The 27,990-nt window shown below is 37.2% G+C and overlaps 2 protein-coding genes across 9 annotated transcripts; one reads left to right on the forward strand and one right to left on the reverse strand.

Annotated features, from left to right (window-relative positions):
* Positions 1-2,073: 2,073 nt before the first annotated feature.
* On the reverse strand, positions 2,074-14,955 carry LOC141433280 (alpha-mannosidase 2-like). 4 transcript variants are annotated; one of them, XM_074095260.1, is made up of 7 exons: positions 14,628-14,744; positions 14,384-14,517; positions 12,983-13,767; positions 12,486-12,578; positions 7,623-7,817; positions 6,129-6,240; positions 2,074-5,896 (listed from the first exon to the last, which is right to left on the reverse strand). In XM_074095260.1, exons 2-7 carry the CDS (start codon positions 14,475-14,477, stop codon positions 3,228-3,230), a joined length of 3,948 nt encoding a protein of 1,315 aa, XP_073951361.1. In that variant the 5' UTR covers positions 14,478-14,517; positions 14,628-14,744; the 3' UTR covers positions 2,074-3,227. The 4 variants fall into 4 exon arrangements, with proteins under 4 accessions (XP_073951361.1, XP_073951369.1, XP_073951355.1 ...); XM_074095268.1 differs by having other exon boundaries at positions 14,654-14,741; XM_074095254.1 differs by lacking the exon at positions 14,384-14,517 and having other exon boundaries at positions 14,654-14,955.
* A 1,862-nt stretch (positions 14,956-16,817) lies between these two features.
* On the forward strand, positions 16,818-23,408 carry LOC141433306 (SH2 domain-containing protein 3C). 5 transcript variants are annotated; one of them, XM_074095296.1, is made up of 6 exons: positions 16,818-16,900; positions 20,256-20,483; positions 20,756-21,753; positions 21,844-22,012; positions 22,117-22,294; positions 22,721-23,408. In XM_074095296.1, the coding sequence occupies exons 2-6, from the start codon at positions 20,268-20,270 to the stop codon at positions 23,080-23,082; spliced, it is 1,923 nt and encodes a 640-aa protein (XP_073951397.1). In that variant the 5' UTR covers positions 16,818-16,900; positions 20,256-20,267; the 3' UTR covers positions 23,083-23,408. The 5 variants fall into 5 exon arrangements, with proteins under 5 accessions (XP_073951397.1, XP_073951421.1, XP_073951387.1 ...); XM_074095320.1 differs by lacking the exon at positions 16,818-16,900 and adding an exon at positions 18,251-18,265; XM_074095286.1 differs by lacking the exon at positions 16,818-16,900 and adding an exon at positions 18,392-18,576.
* The last annotated feature ends 4,582 nt before the right edge of the window (positions 23,409-27,990 follow it).

Raw genomic sequence — 27,990 nt, forward strand, 5'->3', positions numbered from 1 at the left:
ACCCTGTTTTTTGTGTACACGCCCATAGAAACTGAAGGCATACTCCGAAGTTCGAAAATCGAAGCCCGTATCGTACCGTCCCTCTCGCTCTCGTATTAAATAGTGTGTGTCAGAGGGACCGCATGACACAAACTTCGAGTTACGAGTTTCGGAGTAGCCCTGCTGGTGTCAAACTTACAAGCGGCTACTACGATACGAATCTCGAAGTTCGTGTCGTGCGGTCCCTCTCGCTCTCGTATTATATAGTTTAAGTGTCAGAGGGACCGCACGACACGAACTTCGAGTTTCGTAGTAGCCCTGTAGTTTCTATGGGCGTGTACACGAAATATCATGTACATATTGTACGTTCGGTAAATAATGTCACCCAATTTTGACAATCTCAAAAATGATACCAGATTAAAGTTTCGTAAAAAATGCGTGGACAGCTTTCGCTGGCCAGTCTAAATAAAAAAGAAGTTTTGCTAGATACTTATTAGATAACTGTGTAAGTTCTGCAGGGCTACTACGAAACTCGAAACTCGAAGTTCGTATCATACCGTCCCTCTTCCTCTCATATTAAATAGTATAAGTGTCAGAGGGACCGCACGACACGAACTTCGAGCTTCATAGTAGCCCTGTAGCGCGCGGGCCGAGCGCAGAGTTACCAACTCTCAAAAATATTTATCCCTAAAGCTAAAGTTAAAAACCCCTAAAATTGCTATAATTAATTGGAAATCCCCCTAAAACATGTTAGTATAGGTAGTGCCACAAGTGTTGAAGTGAATGATAACACACCCACAGCTACATGTCGTATAGTGATATCAGGATTTTGACAGTAATCATTCATTTAATTTATTCTTCTTTTGCACAACCAGTTATTTATTTTTGCAGCTGTGAGTAATCATTTGCACATCAGGTAAAGAGCCTGGGTGTTATTTAAAGCGCACTCTCTCATGGTCTCCTCATGTGTGCGAGGCAGTTGTGGTGCGAGGTGAGCAGGAAGGTGTTTGCTGCGGTGGGATCTCTAAGAAGGCTTCAGAATTTCCTACCCTTTGCTACCAAGCCAAGGTTGCGCTTACTCAAACTTTACTGCAACCTATATTCGACTATGCTGACATTTGTTATCCCGATCTCTTCGAAGAGCAGCTTAATAAACTTGAGCGAATTCAAAATCTATGCATTAGGTTTATATTTGGTCTACGTAAGTTCGATCATGTCTCTAACTTTCGATCACAGCTCAAGTGGCTCCCAATCCGCCTTCGCCGTAACTCTCACATTCTCCACCTTCTTTACGGCATTATTTTTAACCCTGCAACTCCTCGCAACCTCAAAGCGATTTAGCTAAGTACGTAACTTCTATTCGATGCTCTCAGAACTTTCTCCTTACCGTGCCTCTTTTTAACTCCAAATTCTATTCTATGTCTTTTCTTATACTGTCCAGGTTATTCGGCTGTGGAATTCCTTACCATGACTTACGATGGGCAAAATCTCTGTCACTTTAAATCTATGCTTAAGGAGCACTATCTGTCATCGTGTGATAATTAACTTTATCCTAGTTAATTTATTTATTCATTATTTTTATGTGGCTGTTTATCCCATTGCCTATATTTATTTTAGACGTGTAAAATATGTACGATAATGTGTATGTGTAGATGTGTTTTTGTTGCATTTTAATTTTCTGATCTACTGTTAATGCACCACCTAATGCTGTTAACTAGTCCTTTCTTCTTTCTGTAAAAAGGTTGCCTGGAAGAGATCGCTCTTAAGTGCTAAGGTCGCCTATGGCTTACCTTGTAATTTTCTCCGTGTACTTGTTTTCTGTATCGCTTACTGTTTCTGGTGTACAATAAAGAGTAATTGTATTGTATTGTATTATGCATGTACGTAATATCTACCTTCCTATGTGGGGGTTATTAAATCACGGTTCAATCAGTGTTTCACAAAATATACTGAGCGGTAAAAAATCTGGCCCTCAAACGTATGCAGAAATAGGTAATTTCGTATGTAGAGTGGGTCAAATTTTTTGCCGCTGAGTATATTTCCTATCTCAAATAAAACCAAATTTTACATAATAATAAGTACAATTTATTTAATCAACAAATTTATGGGTAAATTGTACCCTATTGTCGATCTGGACAGATGAATGGCTCGTTAAATTACGTAAGTAATAATTAGATATGGCCACTTTTTGAAGAATATGCTACACCCACGCACTTGACGAGTGGGAAAAAAGCGAGGAAAGGGGTAAATAGTGTGGCCATTTTAGTCGTCATACCGCACATGATGTCCGATTTTGTGCGCTAGGTGGCGCTGGTCAAAGATTGTAATACTTGTTAGTAGGTATTCAAATCTTTGATTAGTTAGGATTTCAGAGCGGGAAAGTACCTACTTATTGTATTCTAATAAAGGTTCAATCAAGTCCCATTTTCAAATTATTTCCTTACAACTTTATTAATATCGCTAATTTTGTACAAGCTTTTACATAACTTGTTTTGTTTTGAATCTTACAAGTGAATTTTGATACACTTCCAATTTTAGGATTTAAGTACTTATTTGTTTCGTTTTATAATATCTAAGTAGATAAGTTGTAACCTGTATGCAGATCACAAAATGATTTACACACGGACTTAACTGCCAAGGTATTCTCCTATCCGCGTCGCTCCTCTGAGCTGTTTTCTATAGCTGCGCTAGGCTGAGCGAAGATAGGTAAATGAAGCGTTTCTATTGGTTCATGATTATGAAAAACACATTCCACTCAACGTATCCTCGCACATCTCTGGTGGAAACGCTGCCTTAAGAAGGTGTGCAGATTATTTTGAGCTTCTCGATTGTTTATTTTAAAAACCTAACTCTTGCTGCTTATTTATTGTATGTACATAGATGAACTACTTAGAACCAAAGTTACTCTGCCACCTGCATACACTCTGTGCCTTCCCTTCCCACAATCAAACCTCTTCCACATGAAACAAGTTTTGTGTATATTATACATAAATATCTATACCACACAGACAACGCTGTCATCACCACTACATAACATATTATTATCTATTATCATTTAATTAGCACTAGTTCCGAACTCAGATACCTACCTGGCATTCAGAAGTACCTAAAGAGCACAATATAAGCTTGTTGGTTGTCCTTACGATACCATCCTTAATTTTATTACTCCATCAATTTTTTAACTATTAGGTATTTAATTAAATTTGTAATCACTCCACTTAGTGTTCATTATTCACGCAATCATCTTCCTAGTTAAAATTTATTCGTAAAGTCAACAATTCCATGGGCGGAAAATTGGCTAGATTTACTTTACCCATGGGCGCTCCCTTGTCGGTACCAGCCAAATTAGTCCGATATATAGATTTTGCATTTCGAAGTACGCTATCCATTAAAAAGTCGGTGTCCAAATCGCAGTTAATTAGCGATTCGTAATTAACATTGCAAGAATAGCTTTGTCTGTGTAAAACCATTAACGCCACATCTGGTGAATAATGATTGAGATTTCCGCCTTCCATTGCAAGCCTGTAGGTAAGGAGAGATACATCGCATGGTAATGGTGTTTTTATTAAAGGGAGATAAGCATAATGGCAATGTTCTGTCTGATTCCTAAAAACTGTAAAAATATCTAAGAGATAATTCAAGGAATTAGATAGAAAGGTCGCCCGAAAACTAGGTAGCTGCAAATGACCAGGCGTGGATGTGTGATCGGCACCACCATACGGTTCAATAAAATTTTCTAGTAGTATGTAGTGCCTGTGATAAGTGGCGGCGTTGTCGGCGAGCCCCTCGTCGGCGCCGCGGCCGTCGTCGAAGAGCACCCGCCGGTCCAGCATCACGATAATCTGTCCCTCCTGCAAGGCAGTCACGCCCTGCGCGTGGTCCGTAATCAAAGTTAACCGACTCCTGCGGTCTTGTATGTAAGTCATTGTCGTCATCGGATACAAGTTCGATTCAATACGTCTGCTTATATTTAAAACTCGGGGAGTGTATTGAAATCCATTGTTATCGGTGTAGATCTCTGGAGGATTGCCATTTGCAATATCAGTTTGTATGGTTAGAAATAACTCTAAGTCTCGGTTTTTTGGAGAGACTTCATAATCCTCTTTAGTTTCAATATAAATAGCATCCGACAAAGGGCTATTAAGCAAGTTAAATATTTTGACTGAATGTTGTAAAAGCCGTCCGTAAATAGATGTCAACTCTGTTGTTATTCGACCCGAAACAATGATAATAAGCTTTGTTTTCTTACCAGCTCTATAAGGCATTAAAATATCATCAAGCGGCTTTGACACATTTGTGTTGAACAAAAACATTCCAGAATTTTTATCTGAACTTCGGAATGCCCCATAATCAAGCACAATCAACTTTTCTATATTAGTGTCTTTTTCAACGACTCCTTTCAAAAATCCAGTATGTTGGTCAAACACGAGGCGATGTTTGTAGCTTTCCAGTTGAATGTCTCCAGTTTCAATGGGTTGAATGGAAAAAGGAAATACCGTCCTGTTATTCGTCACATCTTCGACGACGCATGATACACAATATAAAGTTGCAACATTTTGCGAGACAACTTGAGTTTCTTTAATTTTGTATAGTTCTAAAGTTAAAGGCGGAACGACAATAGCAAAAACTATTTTGAAAAATGTGCGAGACACCACAATAAAGTTATCAGAATTGTATTTCCAAACTGGATTTATCTGAATTGTGACATCTTTTCTGTTGTGGTCTAGGATTCTAATGTGTGGAGTCCTTGAAAATAATTCTACTATTTCAGGTCTTTCATGACTCAAAGAATTAAATACGAATATGTGATCTCCTGGATTCACTGTTCTAAATACAGATATAAATTCCCCATCTCGGTAGACATACTTCTGTAAGTAAGGTTTTCTACTTCTTCTCTTTGTACCCAATAAACTTATTGTAATCTCCTGTATGTACCAACAATCTTTAGCCGTCATTATAATCTTTTCATGAACATATCTTAGAGCGACAGCTGTTAAAGTACCGCCTATTACATTGCGGTCTAATAATCGGGCCACTGTTTCTCTACTTTTAATTAAAAGGTCGAATATATCTGACATTTGAAAGCCATTGAATAAGTTTCGGCTCGCTGCGAATGAAAAAATGATCTCTGTTGATCTTAATGTTGATTGAAGACGTCTTAGCAAAATTTTTAATTGCGGTCTAGATGTAAAAAATCCTACCCAGTACGCTGGGCTGCCTTTTTCAATGTCGGCAAAATTGAGAAAATCCCCTTTTATGCTTGGATAAAGTACATGCCTTTGAAGAGTAGTTTTGAAAAAATCTGATGGCGTACCGAAGTCGATAGTAGCTTTGTAAATGTCTCGATTAATGTTGACAAAGTCGGTAATTTTCAAATAGTTGTTGTACTGAAAATCGAATTCAGGTTGAGATTCAAAGCGATGTGGTCCGCCGATAGGTGCAATGATTACGTTGTGTGGTGAAATAGTTCCAGTTTTAGAATATTGCTCCAGAAGTAATTCAGATTTATCTTTGACATTGTAAGAATTGATGTCCATGTTCTTGTTCAGCTTAGCAAAGTTAAATTCTGTTGCACATAAATTTGTATTCGGTCCACATGCTTTAAAGCCGTCAGAGTTAAATTGTAAATAGTGGGAGATCACTGAATTTTTTGGGTAGCGATCTTTGCCAATCCTATGTAGAACTTCGTTTAGATTTGAAGAACTATCTTTACTCATCCAGTTTTGAAGCCAAATGAACTCGCTTATCTGGTACTCCGCAAGGTATTTTTCCCACGAATAATGAACATTCGTGAAGACCATTTTTGTTATTCCCAGTAAAGAGAGTAGGTAAGGCATTGTAGGACTGTGGGTGACGGTGTTAGTTAGCCAACCCACTTTGGGTGAATAATTTAAGTTACTCAACAACCATTGGTGTCCTGAAAAATAAAACACTTGTCAAAGTATCGACACACAGAGAACAAAAACAAACAAACAGCCAAGTGCGAGTCGTACTCTCACGATGAGGGCTTCGTCACAGAATAAAATAGTATGCGTACAATTTTCTAGGGGTATGCAGTGTGGGACCATTTTAAGTTGGTTATTGACATAGAGAGATAGACAAAAATGTACCTCTAATTACAACCAATATTATCTATGTAATACTTTTACCTTCCATTAATAGATGTACTAGTCCAAATATGTGAGTTGTTGCTTCATCGGACTCTACCCAGCAGCCTGTGGTTATTTCAAGCTTTCCGGTTCTTACCAATCGGCGTAAAGTCTGAAATAAAACATTTAATTAAAGCCTTCGCATGCGCGTAGCGTAAGCCAATTATAGACCAGCTACTTACATAATGGAATATTTGCTATCAGATATATTGGAGCAGCCTCAAACATATGTGGCCATGAAGATGCTCGCATTATTAAGTCGAACGCAAAATGTCTTTTTTGAATATCGGCTATACCTATTATAGCCGTTATAACAAGCGACAAGCACATACATATATTGTCGAAAAGTCAATCATCCGTTTGGTGTTCGCCACAGTGAACATGATTCAAGGCTATCTTTTTGTATTTTAACGACGAGGTTTGAATCATGCACTTTTTAGGTTTTAGGTTCCGTAGTCAACTAGGAACCCTTACAGTTTCGCCATATCTGTCCGTCTGTCCGTCCGCGGCTAAGCTCAGAGACCGTTAGTAGGTACTTACCTACTAGAATACTGTAATTTGTCATTCATGAATATACATTTCAGTCACGCCGACAAAGTGGTAAAAAAAAACTTTTTGGAGTACCTCCCATAGACGTAAAGTGGGGGTATTTTTTTTCCTCGAATGACCCTATAGTGGGGGGTATCGTTGGATATATTATTGGGTCTATTAAATCATTGGGGGGTTGATAAGACGATTTTTCTATCCAGTAATCTGTTTGCGAAATATTCAACTTAAAAAGTGCAAATTTTCATTAAAATCGAGGGTCCCCCCTCTAAAATCATATGGTAGTACTTAAATATATCAAATTTTCAAGGAACATTATAGCGGTTAAGATTGCTGGAGAATTATTAGTAGGTAGTTTAAGAGTAAATAGCAGCCTAAGGTATAAAATATACTAAACTTGGAAGATTCTGTACTCGCGTACACAATACGAAATCCTTCGAAAAATATTAATTGATTTTTCCGTAATGGTTACGGAACCCTATCCTGGGCGTGTCCGACACGCTCTTGGCCAGTTTTTTAAATTTTGTCAAATACAGAATTAAGAAGGGTCCGATAAGAAACTCAAGAAAGTACATTTTTAAAAACAGCGCAAACAGGCAATGAGCAAGCGCGTTAGGTAGTCCATGAACTGATTTTATGTTGGAACTTGCAACATGAAAAGGTACGGTCAAGGACTTTTATTCATGAGTCACCATGGAACCCTTTCACAGTAAACGTCATAGTGACATCGCCTTAATTAACAAGAAAATCGTAATGAGTTTTCCTTCGAAAAGGTTCCATGGTGGCTCATGAATTTGATGAATTAAAGCCGAATAGACCGTACATAACCTTCGTTTTTTGGTTGCACTTCTACCTAATAACATAAGGTACCTAAGGTAGGCATGCAACATAATTACCTAATCATAATTATATAATTACCAGATCAAACTCGACAAATGGTATACTTACCACACGACTTTTTTGCGAAGTATTTTTCCACCATTTACTTAAATGAGAAACTTCGTGCCATGTAAATGTCAGATTGGAATAAAATTGCAATTTTTTCACGATGTTAGTCAATATTTTGTTTGCAGAATTGTTGTTATATTCTTCAAATGTCTTTTTCCATATTGTATCTACGTGTGTCCGAGGTACGAGAATAACCTTTAGATTACACAAAAAAGATATGTTAATGCTTTCTCCACAACACATACCTACACTAACAACTATTTACTCGTATTTGTAGTAGGAAGTTACCTACCTACTTTGATTCATAATCATAAGTGGGTAGATAGTTATCAATGTTATCATAATGTAGCGGTACAATGTTTGAAGCAGTGATTTAGCTATATCCCGACGTACAGGGTACAGGCAAGGGCATACCGCATAAATATAAGTAAGTATGTACGTTACCAAGTCAGAAATATCTGTACACTGACAAACTGACTTATAGATCAACGCACAGCCCAAATCGCTGGGCCTAGAAACTTGAAATTTGGAATATATGTTTCTTAATAGGTGTAGACGCGCACTAAGAAAGGATTTTTCGAAATTCTCACGGGATAGGGAATAAATGGGATTTATATTTTGACTTCAAAATGGCCCTATTTCAGTAATTATAATTATTAGAAACTTCAAATTTGGCATGCATGTAGGTAATACTAACAGCTAAAAAACATTTTCAGGATTTTCCGAAATTCCCACTGGATAGTGAATAAATGGAATTTATATTTTCACTTCCAATTAATGACCCTATTTCCGTAACTATAATTATTAGAGACTTCAAATGTTTTTCAGGATTTATCCAAATTCCCACGGAATAGGGAATAAATGGGATTTCTATTTTCGCTTCAAAGTGGCCCTAACTCCGTAACTATAATTATTAGAGACTTCAAATTTGCCATGCGAGTAGGTAATACTTACAGCTACAAATGTTTTTCAGGATTTATCCAAATTCCCACGGAATAGGGAATAAATGGGATTTCTATTTTCGCTTCAAAGTGGCCCTAACTCCGTAATTATCAATATTAGAGACTTCAAATTCGGCATGAAGGTAGATAATCCTAACAGGTAAAAACTGTTTTAATGATTTTTAAAAAATCCCACGGGATAAAACGAATAAAGAGGATTTTATATACCAACTGGATCAGAAAACGCACAAGCTAAACTTATAAAATTAGGGACTGGAGATTTGGCAAACTGATGTACTAAATATGGTAACAATAAAATAATTTAGCAGTGACATCCTGCTCATCCTGGCCAGGATTGTCTCCGTAGAAGGGAACTTCTCAAAAGTTGATGGCACACACAAAAGATTTTTACATTATTGTTAAATTTCAATGACAATGCGTTTATATGATACTAGCTTTTGCCCGCGGCTTCGCTCGCGATAAATTTGGGGTAACATACATTTACTTTCTGCGATCCTTTTTTCGTTTTTTGATTGATTTTTTGGAGGATTACATGGAAATATAAATACATACAGTTTGTGTTATGTTTTAGACAGATGGTGCAAATTTTGGAATTCAAAAATCAGCCTACATACGTTTGTCGGTCTTTCACGCCGTAATGGAGCTACGGATAGACGTGATTTTTGGCATAGACATAGTTTATGGGCCCGAGAATGACATAGGCTACTTTTTATCCCGAAAAAATGCACAGTTCCCGAGGGAACAGCGCGCGATCACCGAATACCACGCGGGCGGAGCCGCGGGCAAAAGATAGTATATATATATATATTTGATGCTATGGCTATACAGATATTTATGCCCTTGACTCTACCTACCACATAGTTATTAGTTATTATATTTAGTTACTAGCTTTTATCCGCGGCTGGCTTCGCCCGCGTAGAATTCGGTTATCGCGCGCTGTTCCCTCGGGAACTGTGTAGGTATTATTCCGGGATAAAAGGTAGCCTATGTCACTCTCTGGCCCATAAACTATCTCTATGCCAAAAATCACGTCCATCCGTCGCTCCGTTTCGTACAAACACACACACTTTGCATTTATAATATTAGTATGGATATAAAAATGCTTCATAACTATTTTGTAGGGAAATATCAAATATTTTTTTCAGGGTAAATCGAATTTAGTGAGATTGAACGAGTAGGTATAATTTATTTATTTCGGGGTCGACTCTGACGATTTCGATTCCATTAAATTGGCCATGTGAGGGTTTCGGGGATGGCCATCGATCTAGCTTGGCCTTACCTACGGGAAAACGCGAGCTCGATCGTCCAGGTAGGTAGGTAACTAGGTAATAAGGTACCTACTAGGTATAACTACAATACGAGTACGATGTAATAATATATTACTGTATTACCAAAATAGTGATATTATGGTTATAAATACAATAAAAAAACTTCAATAACCCACCTTCTTCGAAGTCGGAGAAAAAGGCCGACATCGATTCCACTTGCTCGATCTCGCCTTATATCGTTTATGGGTAAGTAATACGAGATATAAGAAATTATTACATAATATTCATAATACATACTCTCACTTTATATAAACTCGTTTAATAGGTACAACGTTCACTGGATATAATAAACGAAAAGTATAATTTCAAAATATCAAATTTTGTGAGGTAAAACGTTGTTTATATATAATATCAATTGATATAATGATCAAAGCAATTCATAACACCTAAGATTTAAAACTTCATTAAATTTAAAAATTCATTAAAAACTTTGATGCAAGCAAACAATCAAGCAAGCCATTAATTTTTTCCGCTCTGTTAAAAAAAAACCTACCTTCTGAACCTAACCTATCCAAGTCGCTTCTGCCCAGTTTCGTCTCTGTTCTGTGTAGTCTATACCTTCTTTTTGCGTAAAACCTTTTGCTATTAGTCTTGCTCGATACCTGACTTTATTGTTACTGTCCACCTTCTTTCTGAAAACCCACTTGCATTGAACGACTGTTCCATTTTCTGGTTTGTCTGGCTTTGAATGATTCTAGTTCTTCATCCATAGCTTTCTTCCACTCCCTGGATTCTGGCCCAGTCATAACTTCCTTATATGTTGTATTGTCTCCATACAAATTGACATCAGGTGCAACACATATATTTTGCTATAGCCATAGGTACCTGTCAGGTTTCTTTCTTTCACGTCTCTCATACCTGGGTTCACTAGGTGCAGCTGGAGGTAAGCTAGCTGGTCTCATCTGAAGAACTAGTATGGCTTCTGCCATCTACCACATATGAACTATCATTGGGTACCACTGTAGACTGTGATTGATCTGAATCTGCACTGTCTGTGCTCTCACACTCTTCCTCAGTATCTGATAACATGTCCGGCTTTTCTTCGATAACAGCTTGTACCATGTCTGTGTCTAGTTTGGGCTCTATGATGGTTACATCTCTGCTTGTTATGATCTTGTTTGTTACTGAAACATCCGAATGTGACTGACATCTGGCTTTCTGCCTGTCCAGAGTAAGGAGTAATAAGGAGTTTTATGTTCCAAACATGAATGCAAGGACTGGTTTTTCAGATAAACTGCAGTATGCAGTGCTTCTGCCCAAAAACGTTTTGATAATGCTGCATCAAATAGTAAGCATCGAGCTTTTTCAACCACTGTGCGGTTTGACCGTTCACATAATCCGTTCTGCTCTGGGGTGTAAACTATGGTGCGCTGATGTACAATACCAGATTTCTTGAGATAGCTAGCCATTTGATTTGAACAAAATTCTGTGCCGTTGTCTGATCTGAGCACTTTGATACAGGCTCCAGTCTGCTTCTCCACCATCTGCTTAAACTCCTGAAAACATGTGAATACTTCAATTTTGTTCTTAAAAAAATACACAAATGTCATTCTGCTGTAATCGTCCACAAATAGCAAGAAGTATCTGGATAAGCCAAGTGACTTTTCTTCCATAGGTCCGCATACATCAGTATGTACCACTTCTAAGAGTTTTTTACTTCTATTATTGTTATGTGAAAAGGGCAATTTGGTTTGTTTACCTTCCCAACATACTTTGCAGTTAAATTTGCTGATATCTGCTGTGCCACTGTAACTCAGCCCCTCAACAGCTCCATATTTCATTACATTCAGATCTTTACTGTTGATATGGCCTAGCCTCCTATGACAATCCATACCCGAAGTCGTAGCAGATGCTGCTAACACACTTGCTGACTTGATGTTTAATCTGTATAGGTACTCCATTTAACTGGTTCTGCCGATTTCTGATATAGGTAGCAACTTCCTTTCTGGAAACTTACTTTATTTCCATTTTCAATCAGCTGGCTAACCGACAACAAGTTGGTTGTTTAGTTAGGAATACACAAAACATTTCTTACAGTAATCTCAAATTCTGAATTTTCATTCACCACGGTTGTAATCTGTGCGTCTCCTGCACACAACACTGGTACGCGCACTTGATTCGCGACTATAATTTCTTTCGTCGATGGATTATGCGACTTGTTCATAATGAGTTCTTCGCTGGCTATCATATGAGTGCTGGCCCCTGAATCGATGTTCCTACCATTCATCCTACCTACTTGAATTTCCCGTTGAGAAAAATTGTACTAAACGCATCATTTATTGTTTTTTTCTTTCAACATCCGACTAATTTTTAAAAATGCATATAACTCGGAAACTAAAATCCACAAAGTGATCCCTTTATAGTTAAAACAGTCCCTTACAGTCACAATGCCGTGAACGTTATTATATCTCGTGGGACGCACTCATTATTTATCTAACTATTTCATTAGATTAGTTTTGTAGTTAAGATAGTTATAACTATTACTAGATCATGTTCGTGCCATATCTCGGCCTAACACAAATATACAAATGCATATAAAGTACCCAGGAATATGTAAGACTTTTAATACTAACCTTTAGTGGTGGCCACTTTGGGTTCCTCATTAAAGATTCGTAGCGGCTATTAAAAATATTGCTCCAATAATGCTTTTTCGTTGTCCATGGCGGCTGTGTAAAATTACAAAGTACCTATTAATATAAATCTTCACTTTGGTGTGACAAATGAATAACAATGGGAAAAGTTGTGCCCTTATAATTATTATAAACTCAAGCTAATCTTCAAATTTGAAACTACAATAGGGCAGAATAATATTCGCTTGCAGTTCAGCCTGAATCATGCAAATTGCATTCGAGCTCGAAGAAAGTGTCAGATAATGTTGCATCCGTATACCTAATGTGTGTGGTGGCAATCGATCGATAAATTTTACCCATAGTTTTACCACAGTATATATATGCTTTAGCTTTATATATATATATATACTGTGGTTTTACCGCTAAACCAATAACACTTTCGTCATATTCCGGTGCCGCAACCCACAACGTTGAAACACAAAACCTCTTTCTTTACTTACCTCTATATCAAACTCTGAAAACTTCATCTGTGCATCGATGTCTGCATTCATTGTTTTGACGACCGTACATTTTAATTGATTTGCTGATATATTCCTGCTATATACAAAGCTACGCGGCTGTGACCCAGAGGGCTCTTCAATTAAATAGTCGGCTTTATCGCCATCATCAATTTCTGTTGACTCTGTGCTGTACTTTACTTCAGCATCTTCTGGTTTTGTATTTTTGGTTACATTTGGTCTAATGAGCCCTCTTACTTGTAAAGTGTCATATCTTTTGGTATGTTCCCTGTAGTCTGGAATAATAATGGTCTTTTCTTTAGTGACGGGCCTTGGTACTGGATTTTGCATTACATTTTCGTCGACAGGCGGAAAAAAGTTAGATGAAGGTATTTTACGAAAATTTTCAACAATGGCAGCTACAGGCGGGCTAACATTGTACAGATTTTTGTCGGAGAAAAAAGGTTCATTCTTGATTGGTGAAGCCATGGAGATATTTTGGTATGTGTTCCTGGTCAATCTAAGTTCAATGGGTAGTAACTTTTCAGTGTGTGCTATCCTAGTCCGAGAGTAAGATTTTCCTCGGCCTGTTTCCATTGACGCGATGATGGCTGACTTGGGCCTCTGCCTGCTGCTGAACATAGTTTTCACTTGCGCATGGAATGGGAACATATGGGCCTCGTGAATCCGCAAAGGATGCGAAACATTTGACCAAGTCAGTGTACCGCCCATGTCGTCAAATGGTGTCTGCACCATTTTAGATTGATTTCGTACAATCTTACGAAGTGCTAAAATGAAAAAAATCTCAGTTTATTTACCGCCTAGATATCGTACAAACATTTATGTAGGAATATTTTACATGCATTAGACTAACTAAAAAAAAAATGATAACAAGCATTGCGGTCATATTTTTGAGTAGAGACAAAACTACGACGTGTAACAGTAATAATACTTCCGATCTCCATATTATGATCACATTCCAGAAGTAAATGAGAAGATCCTGCCTGGGGAGGCTGGAATTATCAAACCAGGGAACCTTGAAGATCTTACATTCGATGATACCTACCTACTTAATTTTATCGAGTCGTGATAGGTAATCAGTGGCGAATTTAATTATACCCAACGGAAATCTATTAATAAAGCCTTTTTTCTCTGTGTCTGTCCATCGGTCCGTCTGTGACTAGGCTGTCTCTTTTGATCCGTAACAGGTGCACTTTGATTTTTACACAATGTGTGAGTAAAAATAAAATAATGCTAAAATAAATAGGATCCTCATACAAGAGACCTGTTTTAATTCGCTGGTATGGAACCCTTCTTGTGCGGGTAACGAGTACCTAACGATTGGCCAGTTTTATATCTAAATCTTGCAAGTGTTTGATCTTATACATTAATATTAATACTCACTTTTTTCGTAGCATGAAACCGTGTCTGTGAAACTGAATATCAATAAAAGGCGCACAATGTAGCGATTGTTTGCGCTACTTTTGTACAAAGCCATCGCTACCTCGGGTCGAAATGATCAACGGGCCAACATCAACCTAGAGGATGTTTTAAAGTTGATAAGTCAACAAAGAATTGTTTCCTTATATGTAACTGCAGTAATTGTTGACTAAAACATGACCACTAGTTTACAAGTTCGTGTACTTACAAAGGTAGATAGTTGTTGATACCTACTCAGTATCAATGAGCTATCTCCTCCTCCTTGTGTCGCATTCCTCAGGAATGAGGGTCGTGACCACCCTTCTGAATCACTTTCTCTCGCACGAACTTTTTCCATCTATTTCTCTCTGGCGGTGTGGAGGGCGTTATGAACTGTAGGTAGTGTAGGTAGAGTCAAGAGCGGTGCGAATCTAGTCAGACCAACACATTGGGCTGCGACCACGAGGCCTCTTCCCATCCACTTCAAAAATACAGTTAATAATAAGTTCAAAAATACAGTTAATAAATATAAGTTAAAGAGGGTAGACTGAAGATCTTCAAACTACTAGGCTGTTTTTATTACAAAGATTTTGCTACTTGTTCAGCTGCTTGCAACATCGTTTGATGGTCTCTTTCAATTTGAATCTGCTTATTATCGTAACTATTCTTTAAAATGAGTTCTCATCGCAATATTGAAATGGTTAAAACAAGTGAAATTATTAATTTATATGAAGAAGGAAAAAATATGTCGGAATTTTCTAGAGAAATTGGAGTTAATGTGAGTTTTTTTTGTTTACGTTCATCCTACCAACTTCTTCATTAAAATTATATCTACGTTATATTATTTTATGTTTATTATATAGGTAATTTATTAACTATTTCATGATACTTATCTTCGCACGTTATGTTATAATATAATCATCTTTTTTTTTTTAACGATTACATTTATTTGCACTATCTAAGCCATACTAAACATTTATTTTGTTCTGTTTTTTTTGTGGGTTATTTAATAAAAGGGGATATTAACAGATATTATGGGTACGACGATATCATGACGAAGGATCTTTGCTGCATCGTCAAAGATCGGGTAGACCACTATGATGTTGCCCACTGTTAGAATTGTCTATCCAGAAGAACAAGTGCCGTGCATAACGTTCGTGCAAGATAACTGCCCAATACACCGGTCGCGTATTGTGCAAGACTGGTTTGATCAACACAAAAATAATATTAAAGTCGTTCCTTGGCCTGCCAGATCACCGGATTTAAATCCCATTTAAAATTTATGGGGTGTTATAACCATGTCCAACGTTGGGATAAACAAAATAAGCGAACTCTGTTACGTTAGAAGCCCACTGTGTAAAAATAAGGGACTGTATTCGCAGCTCTAATATGTGTGAAAATCTAGTTGCATCGATGCGATTCTTTTTGCAATCAGTTATCGACAATCATGGTGGTTACACCAGTTATTAAAATAAAATTGATAGTTACGTGTAGACCGGGTTATATACTGAAACAATTATGTTATAATAAAACATATAAGGTGCAGATATTTTCAGGGCATGTAATTAATAACCTAAGAATCATAATTGACACATAAATTACTTAAGTATTGTGTGGTAATATATTTTTTTTGCTTCATACAAAAATACCATTCCGTCCAAAAATAATCATACTCGCATTAACATTAACTGTATTTTTTAAATTTAATTTAAGTAATTGAAACCAATGAGGGCTATCGTTTTTTGTCTCACTAGATGGCGCACTGTTGCGTGAGGTTTTTAAGTATGGCTTTCAAAGTCTGTTATTACGGGCGTGAAAGCAAAGTTTAGATTAAAATCATATTTAATACAACTTAAAACCGTACCATAAAAATATCGAGCATGCCACAGTGTTTCATAGTCCCCGTTTTGTTCGGAAAAAAGGGAGGACAAAGGTTTCCGAAAGACAAAACTGTCTCAAAACACAGACATTCATTGCCCCGGAACGCATATTTGCCATAATTAATTTCAGATATTGCAAAATATTCACAAAATTATTCGAATTATAAATAAACCCGCGTAGCTCACCCAAAAACTATGAGATTTGACTTTTCGGAGACCTCACGCTACACTAGCGCCTCTAGTGGTGAATTCATACGCGATAGCCCTCATTAACGACGATGCAAATAATCGATCCTCAAAATATCCGCATCTGATTTTCTAGCACACTGTATTATATAAACCAAAATATTTATCTTTATTTATGATCCTGTAGGTATCACTTTGTTATGAAAAGTAATTATTTTATTATTATGAACAAAACATTTAATTATACCTTGATAGTTTTGTTTAATTATGTGAGATAAGTGTGAAAGTTCAATATATGACTGTAATCTTATTATGACTGTCAGTAACACATTACACACTACAGTGGATCTACGCCATCAATTTTTGATAAGTAAATGTTTAAAACTGGAAAACTTCAATTATTATAATTTATAACGCTTTGATAACCCGGTCTCAGGTAAGTATAATACTTTCAAATACTATTTTTTTATTGTGGCTCAGCTTCAATCCTCTTTCTAGAATCGGAAATGAATACTTAAGCTAATACCTCAATAAAATGTTAAAATACAACTTTTGGTCAGGTGCTAATGAAATAACTGAAAACCTCACACGACACCCAGAAAATATTTTTTCATTTTATTTTAAGTTAGTTGTTTGCATTTATTTTCGAATACCTTCATTATTTCCTAAAATAATTGTATGTTTTACGTAATCAGTAAGTAATTCTACTTCATTTCTAACTTTACAGTTGTAATTTTTAATGCCACATTTAGAAGAAAGCCAAACTGACGCAAAACGGCCAGTAGGTATTAAATTATCTAAGGGGTATGAAACATCCCTAAAACATTTAATTGGTGTATGCATTCGTAATATTTACACTGGGCACAATAAAAAAAGGATTTAAAAACTCAAACACAACATGATTTAAAACATAGTGTAATCGATTCTACTCTGTATTCTGAACAAACTACTTTCTGGTTTTCAGTTATTTAATTAATATATAGTATAACATTAACAACTGCGTCAATATTTAATGAATAGAAATATTGTTTTAGGAATAAAAAAAATATGTTTAAACTTCAAAACGTGTATTATTTCTGTTACGTTATCCTTTTTTCAGAGTATTTTTTTTAATTTCCATATCAGTTATCTACAAAATTAAAATAGAAACTTACAAAATATAAAAATAAGAACAAAAAAAACAATTCTGATATGTAGGATACGAACTCATGATCATTAACGAGTTTATCTGAGCAGCCGATCAACTAAGCTATCAACACATTACTGTTACGGGATAAAATATCGATCATATCATAATAACTGTTTAACAGCGCCATCTAGTTCATTTCTTGTGAACACTTAACAAAATCGCCAACTCTCGTGTTCAAACGATTATAGAACGTAAGGTGTCCATCCACTTATGCAGGCCATTGTACGCTTTGTTGTGTCGTATATATCGATGCTGGTGGCTGTAGGTACCTATATCCATACTTATATAGTACAGTCACCAGCAAAAATATCTGACACAACAAGCGTGCATAAATATCTGATACGACTATTTGTAGGGCCGGAAGGACGTGCCAGATATTTTTGCACGCTCCGCTGTGGCAGATATTAATGCTGGGTGACTGTACGTACAGTGGAGCAAATTGCATCATGACCCAGGGCGGAACCTTTGTGCTACCAAGGACATGTCATGTTGACATCTCATACTTTTGTCAAGGAAATCATAGTGATGTTGATTATTAAAAGGTTCCACCACGGTTTCACCCTGGGCCATGGTCATGATTCAATTTGTTCTACCGTACAAGAAGTTCAGGAGGTAGGTATATCACATACGAGTAAGGTCACAAGATTTTGAGTATACGATTTTTTTCTGTACAACTGACTAACTCAGAAAATCGCATGCGCTAATGTGGAACACGAAGTTGGCGCATTCCGACTTACTTACTGTGGCCAACCTACATCGAAAAAAAGCGGGCGGGCGGGACCCTTCTATTGATCCAACCCACCCCTAACGGCGCCCCGCGCCGACATCAACATTGCTCTTACATTTTCCTGTTATTTTATAGTATACCATTCAGTAATGTGAATTTATTCTAATTCGAGTAGATATTGTACAATTAAATCATGGTAAGTTAAGTGACTCACTAAAATAATAAGAACATAAACAGTTTTTGTTGACAGTGCGGTTTTGAATACCAAGTACCTACCTACAGTGCGTGAATTCAGGAGTGCTTTCATAGCTCAAGTTGTTGTACCTACGGTACACACAATTTACAAAAAAAACCTGAAATAGGTAACTAATTTGGCTCCAAGTAACATGCAATTTATTATGATATGGTTCCATGGTGTGGGGAGTCCGGACCGGAGACAAATGACTATTTAATTAAGTTATTTAAATATAGACTGTTTAAAAGGTGATTGATTTATTTGGACGTTACTTTGCAGAGGTCCATATCGTCCATATCAATGAAACACAACCACAACATATTTTGTAATTAGCTATTGCAAAATGAAATAACGTGTGGTACGTCAAGTGCAAAGATATCGACACGGCCAAAGTGACAAAAATATGTATACACGACCTTAATGTACAGCGTGTATTTTTGATACTACCTCAAACTGCAACTAGACGAAGATTTAAGTGTTGTGAACCGATATCCAAACAAATTTTAATTTAGAATTAACTACCAGAGCGTAATTAATTTTTGAAATATTTTCGAACAGCAATGTAATGCGTACAATAATTTGATACGAGAGAGAGGCGTTCTGTGTCCGCTGTCACGTCAACAAGTGCGACGTTTTGAACAAAACCACAGTACCTAGTATCACGTAGTGATACATTGGGTGCTAATTAATTTTATAAGGAAAATAATAAGTTTTCTACTAAAACATAATAAAATGTGATAATTAGGGCCTTGACTAACTACCCTTAAAGTTTGAGGTAGTATCAAAAATACACGCTGTATAATATAAGACAACCGGATGGCCTATTGGTAATTCTTTTTTTATTCGAAAGAGTATTCTTCTGAGGTGGTCCCATTGTCACCAAGTCAAGATCTGATGATGGGATCCTATGGAAACCAAGGCAAACCTCAAATTTTATAGGCACATCTATGGCGATTTTGGCATTTTTAGCATTAAGATGAGCCTAGAAAGAATCATTTGGGGACCTAGCCCTGATGAAGAAGACAGTAGATGACCAAGGGAACTCGTCAAAGCAAAATAATTCTCGCTTGTCTATAAACGATCATGATTAATATACCTACCTAGATAAGCGACTAAGAAGAAGCTTTAAGTTAATGATTCTTTCGAACTGATCTGATGCTAAAGCCAGAAGGTAGGCAACGGAACTCTGTTATAAAACAACGTAACTAAGTCGTGTTTGGGCTTAATGGAGTCGTTGTGAGATGTTCTTTGGCTACAGACAAATCACTTAAAAGTGAGAAATAAGATTTAAAAAAAAAGTAAAACCGACTACAAAAAAAAAAACAAAGAATAGTAATGAAAAAATACAAAACCCTTGAAAATCAGCAAGACCCAGCAGGAGGGATCGAAACTCATAGTATGTAGGTGAGGTAGACGACTATTGTTCCACTCCTGCTGGCTCGTGCTAAGGCACCGACTTCGAGCTAGGGTTTTGTAGTCGGTTCCATTTTTTGTTATTTTTTTGGAGTCGGTTTTACTTTTTTAACCGACTTCAAAAAAGGAGGAGGTTCCATGTTCCAATGATTGTATTTTTTGATATTTTTTTACATTATATTAATAATGGAAGTGATTTTTTGAATAAGTAGGTACCTACTTTGCAGGATACGAATTCGATGACAACATCCGGGTTGCTTGAGTGGCAGTTTTCCTTACCCTCCGATCAGATAATATCTCACGGATGGTACCACGGCGCGCTGAGCCGCACGGCGGCGGAAAACTTGTTGCAGCAGGACAGGGAGTTCCTGGTGCGAGACTCCTCGTCACAGCCCGACAACTACGTGCTGAGCTGCCGGTCCAACGGCCAGCACCTTCACTTCGTTATTCAAAGGGTATAATTTCTTACCTATAATGCCGACTTCCAACATGTCATGTTATATTAGTGCGGATCCGCATAACTAGCTAGCATTAAATAATTACGCGTATAGGACAAATTTAGTAATTGGTACTCAATTTATTTACCGTGTTATTGTACCTATTAGCAGATAAGCGGATTTGCACTACCTCCGCCGCGATATGTAGGTTCACACATACTTAGGTACTAAATGAAAAATTGTTTTTTCGAAGTCCAGCCAACAGATGCTCAACTTTAATTCATTTTTAGATTGTCGTACATCCAGAAACAGTCTATGAGAGATACCAATATCAATTTGAAGATGAAGCTTATGGTACAGTAGCGGATCTTATTACTTCCTACGTGGGCTCAGGGAAGCCTATATCGGCTGCTTCAGGTGCCAGAATTCAGTATCCCGCCAACCGGGTAGTACCATTGACGAACTATATTCCCAGTGATGATGCCAACTCTATGGTATCTCCCGTAGGCGATGGATCAGGCTACGGCAATGGATTTAGTCTTTATAGTCACTTCGCCTCAAAACCAGGTATGCAATTACGGGCGCCATTCAAGAAACAGCGTTCTCATTCATTAACACCAATCGACATTGGTCAGCATTCCAACCAGTCAAAGAGTGCTAGTGCAGACGGTGTCATCCAGAGTCAAACTATGAAACATTGTAAAAATTTCTCATGTGAATCAAATTCTATCTCTGGCACATGGGATGCCAATCTCCCGACTAGTCCACCTGCCAAGCCGGCTAGATACGATGGCCCAAAAGCGGACGATAGACGATTGGAGTTGCAAAGACTGTACCACGTGTCGGGGTCCGACTCTGGCAATGGTTCCGGGGATTCAACGCAAAGTTCAGCTCACAGCGATCCTAACAAGTCAAGAATAGAATCGGATTACAATGTGGTTACACCAACAATAAAACAGCAATTTGATTATGAGCTTACCGAGGCGCGTCTGATGCAGTCAGAAAATCTAGACTATACAGTTGATTCCAGGATTAATCTTGAACAGTTCCAGTCTCAGATCATACTAGCAGGGCTATCAAAACCATTGGAATCCGAAACTTTGCACACAATAAAATTGTTATTACGAACATCTGGTCCCCGAATTTTGGCAAATCACTTGACAAAAGTGGATTTACATTTTCTTCTAGACGATGCCATCCAGATCGAAGGTCTGGAAAAAACCGCTTCAGGCCTGGAGTTGTGTTTTTTGCCTCAAGGGCGATCACTTCGTTTAGATGTTATAGAAAGGTGGGTAGGAGTTTTATAGTGACAGACGTGTTTATATAGTACTTATCCCATTTTTTATTAACAGAAGACATACCACATTTTTCTTTTCAGAATTGAAACGTTTCGTCTTATAATAGCAGTGACAATATTAACTTGTCAAACCGATAGACAACGAGCTGATACGATCAATGACTGGATTTTGCTTGCGGTAGAGACTAAAACGGCTTTAGGAAATCTTTACGGGTTTTCTGCCATTATGTTCGGACTGTGCATGCCGCAGGTCAGGCTCAATTTATTGTAACAGCTACAGCCTTTTAGAGGATATTTTTATAATCTTATGGTATTTTAATGTATTATGTACTTACTTATGATATATTATTTTAGGTGGAGTGCTTGGAAAACGCTTGGCACATTTTACGACGCGTATACACAGACAATGCATTTATGTTTGAGGCAAAGTTGCGGCCCTGTTTCAAAAGTATGAACGAAGGAACGAACCCTCTTCCGCCTAATACAACAACACCTCATGTTCTACCACCGGTGCTGTGCTTTCATTTGTTTGGTAAGCTTTAGACCATTAACGAAACACAAATAATTTTTGTTATAATTTTATATTATAAGCTTGCTGGTCAATGCCGGATCTTACGAAATCTTAGAACCAGGAAAAAAGTCAATTTGGGCGCCCTTTTTTGGCACCAACTCTTAGATTTACAACTTAGTTGACATCAATCAACTCTTAGATTTTTTATTTACCAAAAATGAGCTGTTGAACCCGTTTATTGTCTGATTTGTTTTTAGTTCATATTCTTTACTTATTCGTATTGTTGTTTATAAATAAAAGTTCTTGTTACTCATTTAAAAGTTGTCACTTTTACACAGGCGGTGACGCCGCAGTAATGTTTGTACACGTAGGTTATTTAAATTTATTAACAGACATAAATGATTGCTTGTACTTAAATGCAAAATCAAAAATTTGAATTATTTACAGACGGGGAAGGAGGTGGTTTGATGCAGCCGGATGACACGTTTCCAAACAGTCTAATGAACCTTCTTGCATTCGACTTTAATGCGACAGCGGCCCACCTGGAATGTGCTCGTCATTTCCCGGATCAAGTGGATATGTTCAAAAGAAATGCTAGAACGGTTGTGCAAGAAATGTCCTCGCTTGGCCCTACTCTGGATCCTACATTATTAGAACTATTTAGGATAGAGTTTCATATAAATTTTCTCTGGGGTGAGCGCGGGGCCTTAACCACTCCGAACCAAAGGTTTGCACGCCTAACAGACATATTGACGGCAATGGCAAACAAGCTGTCCAATCAAACCCCAGAATGTGAAGCGAACGTTTAATTTAAGCCCAGCATACAGCAAAGTCCATCAAAGAAAAATAACTATTCATGAAAGTCACACCATATCACAAGATTCATAAGCATTAGAAAAATATTAGGCACTTACCTTAGAAAATATTTATTACCTTTTTCATCTACATTTGCTTTAATGGTTTATATTTAGTTACCTAGAAGCTTTGGTGAATTTTATATAATTAAGCGCTCTAAGTTAGTTTCTAGTTGGTATTTTGATACTAGGTAAATACCTACCTACTAGGAACTATAGATAATAGTCGTATAGGTATATAATTATGTATGAGAACACATAAATAAATCTAATATATAAAATTCTCTGGTCACAATGTTTGTAACCAAACTCCTCCGAAACGGCTTGATCGATTTTTATGATTTTTTTTGTGGATATTTGGTAGGTCTGGGAATAGGACGTAAGCTATTTTTCATACCCCTAAACATTAAGGGTGGCCCACCTAAAAAAAACTATTTTTTTTATGATTTGCTTTTAAAAAAAATACAACCCTAAATTTTCACCCTTCTACCACTAACTAACTACCACCAACCCCCATTTTTTAATAGCGATATTAGAACTTTAATAGTTTTTTCATCACACTTGCTCGTAAACAGTGTCGAAACATGCAGGCTACCTTGCTTGCAACCCCCCAAATAAAACCCTCGACCTTAATGTGCTTGTCATGAAACCCGTGGTCGGTAAATGAGTCATTGCGGGTACACATTTTCTTGTCATGAAGCCCAAGGTCGGTAAATGAATCAGTGTGCGTACTGATACTGCTGCGCGCGCTGCTGCATGACCACATGCACATGCACGTTGCAGCGCATGCTGCGGGAGGGGAAGGGGAGGGCAGCGCTGCCAAGAGCGCAGCCTAAGGTATCGCCAATATTTGGAACAATATTTTTTCTTTTAGAAATATAAAAAATTACTCGCAAATGTGATGAAAAACATTGTATGTCGCACGGGCGGTAATAGAATTACGAACATCGACTCATTAAAGCCCTCAGTCTTCGACTTCGGGCTTCTAATAGACTCTCGTTCGTAATTCCTTATTTACCGCCCTTAAGACACAATGTACTATAAACCCTTGGTGGTCGATAATACAGTACACTCAAGGACTTTAATTCATGGGCCACCATGGAACCTTTTAAAAAAAAACTCATAACGATTTTCCTTGTTAACTATAATGCGATGTCACTATGACGTTTACTGTGAAATGGTTCCGTGGTGGCTCATGACATGAATTAAATCCTTGATCGCACAATGAATAAAAAAAATATGTTTGATGTTTTGCTATTTTTATAAGCAGTCGTTCACAGCGCTCCATTCCTCTTTCATTTATAGACCACATGCCTACACACTTACAATAAGTTAGTTATTTTTTATTTGACTACTAAAATATTCACTAGAAATAATTTATATGACTAAACAACGTTTGCCGGGTCAGCTTGTAATATATACATTGGTGATAGTTTCTGCGACCCTAGTATATGAGTTCTGATCTGGACATAAAGCTAGATCCTTTCCAAGTGTCGAACGTAAGCGAACCTTCCGTAGCATTTCGTGGTTTTCCAGATATTATTGATAATAGGCCAGTCAAATCTTACTAAAAACGCAAAACGTGATGTAAAGCTACATAAATTGGTGCGATATGTTGTTTGGAAACATGGTTTGGAACCCTAATTGGAGTGCGAAACTACATTTTGCAATCAAAAAAAGCTGTGCTTTCAGCGTAATACAGGAAAAACGACAACATTTTCAACCTTTTCTTCATTTTCTAATTCCGGGTTTCCGAAATTAGTTGTGAACAGCATTTTACCTAACAGTATATTCAAATTGGAACAATTAGTTCACTTGTACTCATGGTCTTAGGTAGGTATGGTCTAAAATAACATAGGTAGTTACCAAACATGCAGCTTAACATCACGGTTTGCGTTTTTAATGTAAACTATACTGGCATAATGAAGAGTTACTACCGCGACGAGCGTGTACTTGGATTTCGTACCTAGGTTTTAAAAGTAGAGTTCGATTTCGATACATACATGGTAATATTTATAAATATCGGAATGTCGGTATCTACGAATATTTGTTATATTTATAAAATCCACTTACTTAAATAAAATGTAAAGATTCACGGTTCGATGTTTTCTTTAATTACCAGAAATTTCGAGACTACCAAATAAAACTTGTTTGTTTACCCGCTTTACCGGTGTGAACCATCCATCCGATAATGGCAGCTTGCAACGCTTTACATTTACTCGTACTCGAGTGTGTATTGCTCAAATTGCGTGGCATCAGGGCTAGCGCTATGTCTAATTAGGACTATTTTAAATAGTGGATGTCATTTTGTAGCCGTGCGATGCCCAAGTCATTTATGTGTATAAAAAAATGAAGGAGCTTCGCAAAACACGATATTCGCAAAACATGATATTCACAAAACACGATATTTGCGAAACATGATATTCGCAAAACACGATATTCACTGAACACGATATTCTCAAAACAACTTGATAGGGCTGTTTAGATCGTTATTATCTCGTAACAAAATTTCCATTCGCATTCTTTACCAAATGCTTTTTTCCCCACTATGGTTATTTACTGAAGCTTATTTTCAAAATCGCGTTTTTCCCAATTTCAATCAACTCAGAAACATAGGTAGGTTTAGATTTTGCATCGGCCCGAAGGACCAAAATACCTACAAATAGGAGCTCCGTCGACACCGTGTCTGTGTAGATTCAAATTGGAAAAAACTCTACTGTGAAAATAAGCTTCAGTAAGAAACCATAGCTAGTGCAGAAAAAAGCATTCGATAAAAATTAACAGAAAAAATATCAGATTTTTAAGTAGTATAAATTAATTGAAAAAAAAATGAAAGAGTTTTCTTTACCGCGAAATTACGACCGTCCGGTCGGTTACGGGTTGTTCCATAGTCCAGAATAAAAAACATTAAAAAAGAATTTGTGTCTTTGACTCGATCATTTTGACATGGAAATACCGACCCTGTTTTTCTGCCCATAGAAACTGACATGAGCTGTCTTTGAACCCAATCCAAACCAATCTTAATTTGATTGCTTAATAACGATATCTCTTGTCCGGGTGAGCGGTTAGTTCCAATGGAGTGCTGAAAGTTTCTCGATGAGGGCTATAGCAAAGATGTCGCTTAAGTGACTAAATGAGCATTTCTAAAAAAGTTTGTACATTTGATTTGCGACTCCGATTTGGGTAAAAATTTGCAGGTAGATAGTGTGAAACGATACTGAGTTTAAATAACATAGTCTCCCAAAATGTCCCAATTATTTTGTATGGAAAGTTCCTTTTTTGTTACCGCAAATCCATAGAGTTTTGGTAACAAATAAGGAAATTTCCATACAAACCAATTGGGTCATTTTGAGAGACTATGTTATTAAGACTCAGTATCGTTCACTCTACATACCTGCAAATTTTTATCCTAATCGGAGTCGCAAATCAAATGTACAAACTTTTTTAGAAATGCTCAAATAAGAAACTAACAGGCTGAGATATGTGGTGCATAGGAGAAATTCGTATCTGTACCGTTGTCCAGCGGTGGTGTAGTGTTATATAGCACGCGGCACGGAATGCCGAGGACCTGGGTTCGACTCCCAGCGCTGGTCTCATTTTTCTGGTTTTTCTGTGCATTTATATTTCAGTTTGTATTTTCGATGTCTTTGAACCCCCCCACCAGAGGCATGTTTTGTTGTGGCCCGCGCCAGAAATGCTTAGAATTACTTGAGAAAAAAAATATCAAAATTTTTAAAGATTCTGTATGGGAGGCATGGGAGCGTCCCAATAGACCCTCCACTATTGCGAATATCTTGTTTTGTGAATATCGTGTTTTGCGAATATTTTGATATTTGCGAATATCATGTTTTGCCAATATGATATTCAGCGATGGAGGGAACTTGGCTTACTGTTTATTTGAGAACCATAAAGACTATTTCACAAAAAGTTGTCCATTTTTAACCCCCGACGAAAAAGAGGGGTGTTATAAGTTTGACCGCTATGTGTGTCTGTATGTCTGTGTGTTTGTGTGTCTGTGTGTCTGTCTGTGGCACCGTAGCTCTTAAACCGGTGGACCGATTTGAATGCGGTTTTTTTCATTTGAAAGCTGGTTTTCTAGCGATGTATCTTAGACATGATTTATCAAAATCGGTTTAGCCGTTTCAAGATCATCAGCTCTTTTGTTCGCTGCGGTAGGAATCTTAGACGCATAATGGATATTTACTTTACTTTCAAACATATTTGGGACCTAAAATTTGAAACACCCATGTATGCTATATAGCTATGCAAGATTATGGAATTCTCGGCCTGATGCTGCAGCCAGGATATCCAGAACACTAGTAGGTACTCTTAATAAAACTATAGCAGATATATCGTGTTTGGGTTTGTTTTGATCAGTATTTGATTCTACAAACAATGCAATGGTGGCAACAGGATGAGCTGATGCTGCAGCCAGGATATCCAGCACAATAGTACACTCTATAAAAAATAATAGCACATATGTCGTGTTTGGATTCGTTTTGATCAGTAATTGATTCTACATACAATGCAGTGGTGACAACACGATGAGCTGATGCTGCAGCCAGGATATTCAGCATACCAATATACTCTTGAAAAAATAATAGCAGATATGTCGTGTTTAATTCCTTTTGATCAGTATTTGATTCTACATACAATGCAATGGTGGCAACAAGATGAGCTGATGCTGCAGCCAGGATATCCAACACACTAGTACACTTTAAAAAAAATATATATCAAAGTTTAAAAAACATGAAATAAAAACTTAAATTTAAAATTTAAAGACCCCCCGACTTAAAAAACGCCAGCAAAAATAAAAATAAAAACGCCCGAAAAAAACGCTGCTTGAAAAGACAATTAAAAAGT

This window comes from Choristoneura fumiferana, chromosome Z, assembly GCF_025370935.1.
Source record: "Choristoneura fumiferana chromosome Z, NRCan_CFum_1, whole genome shotgun sequence".
NCBI lineage: Eukaryota > Metazoa > Arthropoda > Insecta > Lepidoptera > Tortricidae > Choristoneura > Choristoneura fumiferana.

What these genes read in the sequence shown, in the direction of transcription:
- LOC141433280 (XM_074095254.1), bottom strand. Translation starts at nt 14,756, where the DNA reads ATGGAAAAAGTTCGTGCGAGAGAAAGTGATTCAGAAGGGTGGTCACGA. An exon ending in CAAAGTGGCCACCACTAAAG is followed by an intron (nt 7,818 to 12,485) that starts GTTAGTATTAAA and finishes TGTAATCTAAAG; the next exon opens with GTTATTCTCGTACCTCGGAC. An exon ending in AGTACATCTATTAATGGAAG is followed by an intron (nt 5,897 to 6,128) that starts GTAAAAGTATTA and finishes TTTATTTTTCAG; the next exon opens with GACACCAATGGTTGTTGAGT.
- LOC141433306 (XM_074095286.1), top strand. An exon ending in CGTTTAGATGTTATAGAAAG is followed by an intron (nt 21,754 to 21,843) that starts GTGGGTAGGAGT and finishes TTTTCTTTTCAG; the next exon opens with AATTGAAACGTTTCGTCTTA. An exon ending in TCGGACTGTGCATGCCGCAG is followed by an intron (nt 22,013 to 22,116) that starts GTCAGGCTCAAT and finishes ATATTATTTTAG; the next exon opens with GTGGAGTGCTTGGAAAACGC.